At 43.2% G+C, this 12,741-nt stretch overlaps 1 protein-coding gene across 1 annotated transcript; it reads left to right on the forward strand.

The window, feature by feature from the left end:
• Positions 1-2,324: 2,324 nt before the first annotated feature.
• On the forward strand, positions 2,325-5,083 carry LOC139569726 (protein DEPP-like). Its single transcript, XM_071391115.1, has 2 exons — positions 2,325-2,466; positions 4,304-5,083. Exon 2 carries the CDS (start codon positions 4,305-4,307, stop codon positions 4,731-4,733), a length of 429 nt encoding a protein of 142 aa, XP_071247216.1. The 5' UTR covers positions 2,325-2,466; position 4,304; the 3' UTR covers positions 4,734-5,083.
• Positions 5,084-12,741: the final 7,658 nt, after the last annotated feature.

The raw sequence follows: 12,741 nt of genomic DNA on the forward strand, positions 1-12,741 counted from the left end.
ACCAAGATTTCCCAAACAACATACAAATATCATATCATACGAACATGAAATACGTGGTAGAAGTCTTGTAGTTAATAAATGTCTTAAAGCAGAGGAATGATGCCTGCCTTCTAGTTTTTCTCTACTGACTACTGACTGAGACATCTCAGCCTCATTGCTAAATAAAGGTCTCCGAAGAATCAGCCATCAAGCTTATCTCAAGATGAACCCTTTCCCATCACTTAGTAGTCTAGATATGATACAATATGTGGAAAAGGGGAGTGAAAAGAAAAGAGAGGAGATGAACGAAAAGAGAAGAGAGGAGAGAGGGAAAATGAGAGAGAAGATAGGGGGAAAGATATAAAAGTGGTGAAAGGGGAGGCGGAATGGTAGATACTCACAGATAACACACACACCATTACTGCACTTCCCCCACACCTTTTTTCCTCTAACGAAAAGAACATAAGAAATCCTGGGAAGTGGGAAGGTTAGGGGTCACAAAGAGAAGGATGTGGTCACCACAACCTCTCAACATGTCTGTGTGTACTTGTTGACTCCTCTGTAGCGGAGTCTCTCGTTGTCGTTGTGAATCTGCAGTCAGGGGGGTCGCCTGACTCTTAAGACCCATAACTTAAGACCCTTAACTCCTAACACTAAACCTAAACTTTAACCCCTAACCCCAATTCGAAACCTAACACTTATTCTAACCTTACACCCTCTAGAAATATCCCTTTTCCTTGTGGGGACTGGCAAAATGTCCCCAGTTGGTTGAATTTTTGGTTCCCACACACCACACACACATGGACACACAAACACACACATAATAATCATCAGTCAGCAGCGTAATAACAATCATGGTTATTCCTGTATCAGAAAGGATTTCCTGCTGGACGGGGGCCATGCTGGCTCAGAGTCAGGTGTACGTGCAGCGCCAGGCACAGCCAGTTGCAGGTTCAACCCTCTCATCTGGGGGAAACTGTAAGTGTCTGAAATACCCGACTGGACAATACTGAGGTCATGTCTGGGAGAGCAGTAATCATCAGACCAGCCCGTGTGCTGCTGTATGACACGTACTCGCTTACAGGTATGTTTTAATGACACATACATATATACCAGACTGTTTGAGGAAGACACTTAGTGGAATTTGAATTCCATTCAGTCAGGTGGAGGCGGATTGTGGTTTGATCAATCCCAACATGGTCAAAGGCTTCATATTGGAATTTACTAGGGTCATATTCATTAGTGCACATCATAGCAAAATGTTTTGCAACGGAAAATGAAAATGAGCATTTCTCATTGGACAAGTTAAGGTGGGCCTCCCTGTTTCACTCCATTTTCTTTCATTTGGTGTCTAGTGAATAAATCCCAGGTTTATCACAGCTAGGATCAGCTTTCCCTCCCCTATCCCAACCTTAACTATTAGGTGGAAGAGAGCAAAACTGACCTTGGATCAGTGTCTATGGGGAGCATCCTAATAGTGCCAGCAGACTGGACTGGGTTTGGAGAGATAAGAGTGGCTCAAAAAGAAAATGAGAGCAGAGAAACAATGCCGTAACAACACTGACACTTTAGACCCTAAAATGACCTCATATTATACATCTACAGTTATACATTATATCAGTTCTCACAGAATAATAGCATTCTCTGAACTGAAGCATTGCGAGAGTAACAAGTCGCTTAAGGTGGTGATCATCTAAGATAAACAATAATACAAATTTTCTGATAGGCCCAGCATTCAGTATGTACTTACTGTATGTTAAAATGAAAGGAATCTCGCTAGTCATGGATAAGAATAAGAATGTGATTTTAATCCTATAATCCTAAAATCAAAGCATTAAAATGGAAAGATTCCCGAGAACTCGGCTGGAAAAAGGACCCTCAATTTGTTGTTAGTTACTGTGTGTCTGTGTGTGTATGCGTGTGAGAGAGAGAGAGAGAGAGAGAGAGAGAGAGAGAGAGAGAGAGAGAGAGAGAGAGAGAGAGAGAGAGAGAGAGAGAGAGAATGTGTGTGCGAGAATGAGTGCATGATTATTCCAGGGCCTAATTGTTTCTGAAATGTAAACAGTCAAGGCAGCTGCACCAATGAACCTTGGTCAACTTCCCAGCCTGCCTATGTTTCACACACACACACACACACACACACACACACACACACACACACACACACACACACACACACACACACACACACACACACACACACACACACACACACACACACACACACACACACACACACACACACACACGTTAGTGGCTATATTTATCCTCCTCAGCCTTGGCTTGCTCCCTCCATGCAGTGTGTCTGTATAAAAGGCCCTGCCTCCCGCTCTGCTTTTACTCTCACTCAAGTGGCCGGTCACACACTCGCTCTGCGGACCAGCTACAGCTCTGTCAGTCTCAGAGTGGATTATTACTGTCACTGCAGCAAGCAGCGAACCAAATCTATATTTTGTCTGTCAGACTGACAACTGCACTTAATCACAGGTGAGCTCATCTCCAATATCACTGCTCATATCTTTATCTAGGTCTGCAATTTGAGGATATGGTACCGTTACCACTGGTCAATGTTATTTTGTTTAGACATACAATTTAGCTGGTTTTAAGTATAATCCCTTTTTTAATCATATACAGTGGGGAGAACAAGTATTTGATACACTGACAATTTTGCAGGTTTTCCTACTTACAAAGCATGTAGAGGTCTGTAATTTTTATCATAGGTACACTTCAACTGTGAGAGACGGAATCTAAAACAAAAATCCAGAAAATCACATTGTATGATTTTTAAGTAATTAATTTGCATTTTATTGCATGACATAAGTATTTGATACATCAGAAAAGCAGAACTGAATATTTGGTACAGAAACCTTAGTTTGCAATTACAGAGATCATACGTTTCCTGTAGTTCTTGACCAGGTTTGCACACACTGCAGCAGGGATTTTGGCCCACTCCTCCATACAGACCTTCTCCAGATCCTTCAGGTTTCGGGGCTGTCGCTGGGCAATACGGACTTTCGGCTCCCTCCAAAGATTTTCTATTGGGTTCAGGTCTGGAGACTGGCTAGGCCACTCCAGGACCTTGAGATGCTTCTTACGGAGCCACTCCTTAGTTGCCCTGGCTGTGTGTTTCGGGTCGTTGTCATGCTGGAAGACCCAGCCACGACCCATCTTCAATGCTCTTACTGAGGGAAGGAGGTTGTTGGTCAAGATCTCGCGATACATGGCCCCATCCATCCTCCCTTCAATACGGTGCAGTCGTCCTGTCCCCTTTGCAGAAAAGCATCCCCAAAGAATGATGTTTCCACCTCCATGCTTCACGGTTGGGATGGTGTTCTTGGGGTTGTACTCATCCTTCTATTCCTCCAAACACGGCGAGTGGAGTTTAGAGCAAAAAGCTCTATTTTTGTCTCATCAGACCACATGACCTTCTCCCATTCCTCCTCTGGATCATCCAGATGGTCATTGGCAAACTTCAGACGGGCCTGGACATGCGCTGGCTTGAGCAGGGGGACCTTGCGTGCGCTGCAGGATTTTAATCCATGACGGCGTAGTGTGTTACTAATGGTTTTCTTTGAGACTGTGGTCCCAGCTCTCTTCAGGTCATTGACCAGGTCCTGCCGTGTAGTTCTGGGCTGATCCCTCACATTCCTCATGATCATTGATGCCCCACGAGGTGAGATCTTGCATGGAGCCCCAGACCGAGGGTGATTGACCGTCATCTTGAACTTCTTCCATTTTCTAATAATTGTGCCAACAGTTGTTGCCTTCTCACCAAGCTGCTTGGCTATTGTCCTGTAGCCCATCCCAGCCTTGTACAGGTCTACAATTTTATCCCTGATGTCCTTACACAGCTCTCTGGTCTTGGCCATTGTGGAGAGGTTGGAGTCTGTTTGATTGAGTGTGTGGACAGGTGTCTTTTATACAGGTAACGAGTTCAAACAGGTGCAGTTAATACAGGTAATGAGTGGAGAACAGGAGGGCTTCTTAAAGAAAAACTAACAGGTCTGTGAGAGCCGGAATTCTTACTGGTTGGTAGGTGATCAAATACTTATGTCATGCAATAAAATGCAAATTAATTACTTAAAAATCATACAATGTGATTTTCTGGATTTTTGTTTTAGATTCCGTCTCTCACAGTTGAAGTGTACCTATGATAAAAATGACAGACCTCTACATGCTTTGTAAGTAGGAAAACCTGCAAAATCGGCAGTGTATCAAATACTTGTTCTCCCCACTGTATAATTCATCTAATCTAGTATTCGTTTTACAAACACAACACAGAGATCTCTAACCCTCCTGTCTCTCATCTCTTTCTCCTCTGTAGTATGAAGCATAGACGGCTGCTTCTGTCTCTGCCTCACCTGCCCACCATCATTGAGACCCTGGAAGACTCTGATACCCTGGGGGTCCCGGGCCACCTAGCACATCCAGCCCAGTCTGTCTCCCAGTCTCCATCATTGTGCTCCCAGTCCCTGGAGGAGTATATGACCAGTATCCAGGCGCTGGCCAGACCAGTGGTGCACCCTAGCTGTGGCACTGTGAGGCTCCAGAGGACGGGCAGGCCTCGGCTGTTCTCCAAGCCCCAGATGAAGCACTCTGTCTCAGCTTTGCTGCCCCGCGGTTACCCCCGGGCCAGCCGGACTAGCACACCCACAGGTCAAGCCCGAGAGCAGCTTTCAGGCAGGCTGGGGATGGAGAGGGAATGTGGGGGGAAAGATCCCATGGAATGGCTGTATGGACAAACACACACATAAACCGAGACAAGGACACACACCAAGCAGGACACAAATGAGGACATACTAGTTTAGGGGAGAATGTTCCAGCAGCTCTGTGGGTACTCAAACCTGGAATATTAAATATCAGGGAATACTCTAACTGGCTGTAACCAATGATGTGTGGCGCTGTCCCCAAATGGCCCACTGATGGGTTCTGAGCTGGACTGGATTAAGCTGGTCTGGACTGGACTAGATGTTGTTTCACTGAATTGTGACACTATGCTGGATATAATGCAGGGACTCTGTAAACATTAATCCAGTAAAACCAATCTGTGGAGTTTAATTTAAGAGATTATTCTATTTTGTAATAAAATACGTTTGTAACAATATTGCTTGTATTCACTGTTTTTACGTTTGCATAGCTAATGTTTTAGGAACAATAAAGATTCCAAACTGAATGTCGAAATGTCGAAATGTGATACCAGTGCTTGATTTGGGCCAGAACACATCACATGGCACCTAATAATAATAAACAGTCCCGCCACCGAAAATGAGTAACTGCAATTTCATTCCACTTCAAGCACTGTCTGATACAAATGTTACTTCTGAGATTGTGTCCTTGTGCCACTGATAAATCATGCTGACTGAGACAGTGCAGCCAGATGTCAATTTAGAAATGTAGAATTCAGTCATAACTGGTTCAACTCCCCTCCCCATATAGATTGGGGGCACCATAAGCCACATCATGTGGTCATCTGCCTGATGTGTTATCTCCCAAATGTCAGGATAATCAGGAAAACTGAGGTCTTGTCTGGAGGAACAGAACAATCTCTATCTCGGTGGCACCCACCACATCTGATCTATGGAATGCCAGCTGTAGGTTTTTTATTACCAAGCAAACACTTAATCAGTTGCCAGCCCAAGCTTCAAAATACTTCTCTCAGTTAACTCAGAAAAGGAGAGAATCATAAGAACCTTACTCTACTAAATAAAACAACCATTTGGTGCATAAATATAACAATCTTGTAATCCTGCTACCACACCACACAGTCGTGGGTGAACAGGGAGTACAGGAGGGGACTAAGCATGCATCCCTGAGGGGCCCCAGTGCTGAGGATCAGCGTGGCAGATGTGTTATTGCCTACCCTTATCACCTGGGGGCGGCCCATCAGGAAGTCCAGGATCCAGTTGCAGAGGAAGGTGTTTAGTCCCAGGGTCCCCAGCTTAGTGATGAGCTTTGTGGGCACTATGGTGTTGAACACTGAGCTGTAGTCATTGAACAGCATCCTCACTTTTGTCCAGGTGGGAAAGGGCAGTGTGAAGTGCGATTGAGATTGCGTCATCTGTGGATCTTTTGGGGCGGTATGTGAATTAGAGTGGGTCTAGGGTTTCTGGCATGATGGTGTTGATGTGAGCCATGACCAGCCTTTCAAAGCACTTCAAGGCTACCGGCGTGAGTGGTACAGTAATCATTTAGGAAGGTTACCTTAACTTTCTTGGGCACAGGGACTATGGTGGTCTGTATGAAACATGTAGGTATTATAGACTCGGCCAGGGAGAGGTTCACTGAAAGTGTCAGTGAAAACACTTGCCAATTGGTCCGCACATGCTTTGAGTACCCATCCCGGTAATCCGTGGGGCCCCGCAGCTTTGTGAATGTTGACCTGTTTAAAGGTGATCATACATTCGTCCGGGACAGCTGATGCTCTCATGAATGCTTCAGTGTTGCTTGCCTCAAAGCGAGCATAAATAGGCATTTAACTCATCTGGTAAGCTCGTGTCACTGGGCAGCTCGAGGCTGGGATTCCCTTTGTAGTCCGTAAAAGTTTTCAAGCCGTGCCACATCCGACGACCGTCAGAGTTGGATTCAATCTAGTCCTGTATTGACGCTTTGCCTGATTGATGGTTTGTCTGAGGGCATAGCAGGATTTCTTATTAGCATCCAGATTAGTGTCCCGCTCCTTGAAAGCGGCAGCTCTACCCTTTAGCTTGGTGCGGATGTTGCCTGTAATCCATGGCTTCAGGTTGGGAAATGTACGTACAGTCACTGTGGGGACGACATCGTCAATGCACTTCTTGATGAAGCCGGTAACTGAGGTGGTATACTCCTAAAACCATTGGATGAATGCCGGAAAAATATTCCAGTCTGTGCTAGCAAAACAGTCCTGTAGCGTAGCATCAGTGTCATCTGATCACTTCTGTGTATTGATCGAGTCACTGGTACTTCCTGCTTTAGTTTTTGCTTGTAAGCAGGAATCAGGAGGATAGAATTATGGTCAGATTTGCCAACTGGAGGACGAGTGAGAGCTTTGTATGCCTGTCTGTGTGTGGAGTAAAGGTGGTCTAGAGTTCTTTTTAAAAATTAAGTAAAACATATTTAAGTTTGCCGGCATTAAAGTTCCCAGCCACAAAGAGTGCCACTTCTGGAGGAGCATATTCTTGTTTGCTTATGGCCTGTACAGCTCATTGAGTGCGGTTTTAGTGCCAGCATTGGTCTGTGGTGGTAAATAGACAGCTACAAATAATATAGATGTGAACTCTCTTGGTAGATAGTGTGGTCTACAGCTTATAATGAGGTAGTCAAACCTCAGGCGAGCAATACCTCGAGACTTCTTTAATTTTAGACATTGCGCACCAGCAGTTATTGACAAATAGGCACACCCCTTCCCTTGTCTTACCAGATGTAGCTGCACTGTCCTGCCGAAAAACAGAGAAGCCAGCCAGCTCTATATTATCCGTGTCTTCGTTCAGCCAAGTCTCGGTGAAACATAAGATATTACCGTTTTTAAATGTCCTGTTGGTAAGATAGTCTTAATCGTAGATTGTCCAGTTTGTATTCCAATGATTGCACCTTGGCCAATAATACTGAAGGCAGTGGTGGTTTATTCACTCACCGACAAATTCTCACAAGGCACCCAGACCTCCGCCCCTGTATTTCCATCTTTTTTTCACGCCAATGACAGGGTTTGGGCCTGGTCTCCGGGAAGCAGTATATCCTTCGCGTTGGACTCATTGAAGAAAAAAATCCTTGTCCAATTCGAGGTGAGTAATCGCTGTTTTGATGTCCAGAATTATTATTATTTTTTTTTAAACCAAACAAAATAGCACAGTTGGTTAGGAGCCTGTAAAATGGCAGCCATTCCCTCCGGCGCTATTATATCATGTCACTTTACTTAAAAACTTCTTCGGGATCGGTGTCCCTTCCACGGGAAGGTTGAACTAACATAGGCCAATGCGATTAGCATGAGGTTGTAAGTAACAAGAACATTTCCCAGGCCATAGACATACTGTATCTGATATTAACATAAAGCTTAAATTCTTGTTACTCTAACTGCACTGTCCAATTTACAGCGAAAGAATACCATGCTATTTTTTGAGGAGAGTGCACAGTTTTGAACATGAAAAGTTATTAATAAACAAATTAGGCACATTTGGGCAGTCTTGATACAAAATTTTGAACAGAAGTACAATGGTTCATTGGATCAGTCTAAAACGTTGCACATACACTGCTGCCATCTAGTGGCCAAAATCCAAATTGCAGCTGTGCTGGATTAATACATTATGGCCTTTCTCTTGCATTTCAAAGATGATGGTACAAAAAATACAAAAGAACGGTTGGTTTTTTCTTTGTATTATCTTTTACCAGATATATTGTGTTATATTCTCCTACATTCCTTTCACATTTCACAAACTTCAAAGTGTTTCCTTTCAAATGGTACCAAGAATATGCATATCCTTGCTTCATGGCCTGAGTTACAGGCTGTTAGATTTGGGTATGTCATTTTAGGCGCAAATCCTTAAGAGTTTAAGGGATAAAGTGACTAGGCAACAGGATATATAATAAACAGTAGCAGCAGCGTATGTGATGAGTCAAAAGAGTTAGTGCAAAAAAGGTCAATGCAGATAGTTGCGGTAGCAGAGAGAACAGTCTATGACTTGGGTGGCTGGAGTCTTTGACAATTTTTAGGGCTTTCCTCTGACACCGCCTTTCCTCTGACACCGCCAAAATTATGTTTGGATGTTAACAAAGGCTTCTATGGAGACGTTGTAGGGGGAAAAGTGTACAATAGTCACACACAGTAGCAAGGTGTTTTATATGAATTACACCAAGATATTCCTCTGTACAATCTACAGACTAAAAGTGTATTACAGGAGACTGCCTGGAATGCCTAAAAAGAGGCAACACGCCTTCCACTTCTTCCATTTCTTTGTGCTAAATTTCAAGATGGTCATGGAACTTTTTTTATTATATTTATATTTTCCCAGGGAAGTACCTAGCTCTCCGTGGGGAAAAAACAGGGAATAGGGCATAATGAAAGTTGGTTAAAGTAGAAATCATGTGACCTGGCTGGGACAGAGCCAGATGAGTTAGTGTAATGTGTGTGTGTGTGTGTGTGTGTGTGTGTGTGTGTGTGTATGTGTGTGTGTGTGTGTGTGTGTGTGTGTGTGTGTGTGTGTGTGTGTGTGTGTGTGTGTGTGTGTGTGTGTGTGTGTGTGTGTGTGTGTGTGTGTGTGTGTGTGTGTGTGTGTGTGAGCTGAGCTAAGAGACACAACATGCGTCTTTTGGGCATTCTAGTCACTCCAGTATCCCTGCACATTGTCATAATTATACTGGCACTGACCTGTATATAACTTTCATTCTCGTGTTGTTGTTTTATTCTCGTATTTATCATGTGTTTGATTTATCTATATTATTACTTGTATTACTGCATTGTTGGGAAAGAGCTCGCAAGTAAGCACTTCACTGTATGTTTTACACGTGCTGTATCCTTTGCACGTGATAAATAAACTTTGAAGTCACTGTGCACACAACCATCAGTCACTAAATAAACCCTTCATTGTCCAGATAAAAGACAGTCGTTCTCAAATAAAATGGAAGAAGAGGATTTTGACACCCACCATCTCAGATAGTTCTGAAATGGTTTCTGTAGTCAGAAATGCAAGATAAGCATTCCTGAAAGATTATTTTGTTGAAATGTAATTTTTATCTCTGATAAATTAAGCTTAAAGCAAAAATAGCAATGTCCTCTGGGTTATTATTATTTAGGCCTCCTGTAAACCTTTCATCATTTTTAATAATCTTCTAGAGACCAAGAGTGTCCTTGATAGTCGTGATCTCAGTATCCTTTGGAAATCCCGCCTGATCCTGACTTTGGCTGAGAGGGAGAGAGGGAAATTCCAGTAAGAATGTGAATATGGCAGTGTACTTGGAAACCCCAGATGTTGGCGTTAGGGGGAGTGTGTGTGGGTACATAAGGGAGGCTCAGGCAGCTCCACGGCTCAGTTCAGGTCTCAGCTGCAATATGAAGCACTCTGTCCAGTCTGTCTGTCTGCTGACTAGCCTATCACTTTACTGCCTACTGCTAACAGGTAAGAACCATACACACACGCACAGGTCCACACAGGTTTGGGTTACAGTTTGTATAAGCGACACTGTGTTAGTTGTGTTATTTCTAATCTGTCGGTCAATCTGTAGTGTGACTCCAGAAAGACTGATAGAATGTTATTTTCCGATGTGGTGTGTGACATGATGGCATGATATATTTCACTTAAATCACAATTGGCTCTACAGTGGGGGAAGGTGAGGGGCAGTTTGTCCCAGGGAGGTGTGAGTGTTATGACACAAAGACAACTGTCAGAGGACCACTGTCTGACCTCAAAGTCATGCTCAAAGGCCCTACCTGCAACACTGACCAGATCATGTAAGTATCAGATCATACTTGCACACACACAAATGCCCACACCCAGACGTACACACACACTTACATGCACTCACGCACACAGTTAAAAGATATTGAACATCATAGCTATTTCATGAAACAAGGAGTGTGTGTGTGATAAAGCATGTGCTTCCCCCTCATGTTGCAGTTTGTGTGTAAAGATTAAGTATGTGTGTCCCTTTGTTAGAGTGTGTGTGTTAACTGTGTGTCTCTCTGTGTGTTGTAGAGTGGTAGAAAAGAGGACCAGTGAGCCTGTGTGTGTGAATCCAAAGGGACCACTGGGAAAACAGCTGCTGCGCTGCTAGAAAAAGTAAAATACATTTTAACATACAGTACTTTATTTATTTCACTTCAACCTTAATTTACTGTACTTTTCAGTACTTTACTGTACTTTACTTTATTAACATACACAGATATTTATAGGACATACTTCTGAAAGACAATCGAGAACGGGGCACTCCAACCCTGCTCCTGGAGAGTTAACTTCCTGTAGCTTTTCACTGCAACCCTAATCTAACAAACCTAATTCTAATAATTAGCTGGTTGATAACTGAGAGGAAGAGACGAAATGAGAGGTTTTACTCTGCCCAAAATCTGTCCATGAAAATAAGCCCATGAAGTGAGACATTTTTGTATAGAGGTCAATGAGAGTGTCAAATTTGTCAAACAAAAAGTGAGGCTTGTTTGTCTAAAATAAAAAATAAAATATCCCTATTTTTAACATCCGGGAAATACGTATTTTCACCTTTCATTCAGAACGTCTGGAAAATATGTCTTTTAAATGTCGATTTGCTTACTTGGCTCAGATTTTTGGCTCAGATAACTTGACACCACTGTTGATCAGTCAGCACAAATTTGTGTCTGTCACATGTTTTGATCTAGCTAATTAGCGAGCTAGCATGTGTACTCACTGCAATGCACAGCCGATGTGCTACTTGCATGTTCATTGGACGGGTTTAGATTCAACATAGCCAGTAAGACAATTTGTTTTATCAGCTACAATTTGTGTTGTGAGAGGCTGGTCTTGGTTGAGGAAATGTAGGCTAGCAAGCAGTTGTTTGTAGCTAGCTAGGATATAGTCAAAATGTAGTTGTGGTTTACGATCTATACAGCTATGTTACAGACAGTCTCAATGTTCTGTAGCTACTGGCTAGTAGGCTAGCTAACTGGCTATAGCAGCCAAGGATGTTCGCTAGCTTATTTGTTTGTGCTCTGATTTAGATTACACAGATAATTTCAGCCATATGAAAACCTTCCATTGAAAGTTTTAGCTAGTTTGCTAGCTTCCTTTGCTTGTAACTTGGTACTCATCTGACTGGTGTTAGCTCGCATATTGGAGCGACTATAATACAATATGCTGCAGAGTAAATACTGTCGTGGGTTTGATCAAATTGAGTCATTAGTTTCAGTTTGACTATGAGTCAGATCATAAAATCCTGTCAACAGTTTGTGATACAAAGAGCCCTCTGTTCAGCAACAATCTCTTTGCTTCTCTATCCCGCTCATCCCTCTCTTTTATCTCTCTCCCTTTCCCCTCTCTGATAGTAACTGTACTAAACATATCAATGTATTATCTCTCTCTATCTCGCTCTCTCTCAGAGGGGGTGGAGTGGATGTGAAGAAGTGTCTGAGGAGGAAGAGGAGAGACAAGGGGAAGCAAGGACAGAATAAACAGAAACAGAGGAAACTCAGGGGAAAATCTAAAGAGAGCAAAAAAAGATGGACTACACCAATCCCTGCCTTAGGGTGACCACAGAGCCAGCACCCATCTGTTCTCCTGACCAGCAGACTGCAGGGTTTCTAGATAGTCTAGAAATCCTAACCAGATCAAGACAAAACAGAGACATTACAGATTCCAGTGGCACTACAGAAAGCAGATAACCTACAGATACCAAATAATACAGATACCAGAGAAATGTCAGACACCAAAGTTTCTACAGACACCAGAGGCACTACAGACACCATGTTACGGACATGGCTGACAATCAGAGACCTGGCCAGCTTAGCCACACATACACAGTTCCTGAATAAGGCAAAAGTGTTGTGTTGAATGAATATTATCAATGTATCTAATTAGCATAAAAAGAATCCCCATACAAATCCATCAGTTTAAGTCAGAGATATTGGATGCGTCTCTATCCACCGCATCCACCGATGTTGCACTTCCGCATCTGCAGTGAAAGGTGCAGTGAAAGGTGCAGTGAAAGGACATCCCGAAAATCAGTCTTCTCACAAAATCGTCTGTAGAGGCCGAACGGTGTGGCCTACAAACGATTATGACCCCTCTATGGAAAGATGAGACTCTCATGAACACGATGTTCTCAGTT

The sequence above is a fragment of the Salvelinus alpinus genome, chromosome 3 (assembly GCF_045679555.1).
Source record: "Salvelinus alpinus chromosome 3, SLU_Salpinus.1, whole genome shotgun sequence".
In the NCBI taxonomy this organism is placed as follows: Eukaryota; Metazoa; Chordata; class Actinopteri; order Salmoniformes; family Salmonidae; genus Salvelinus; species Salvelinus alpinus.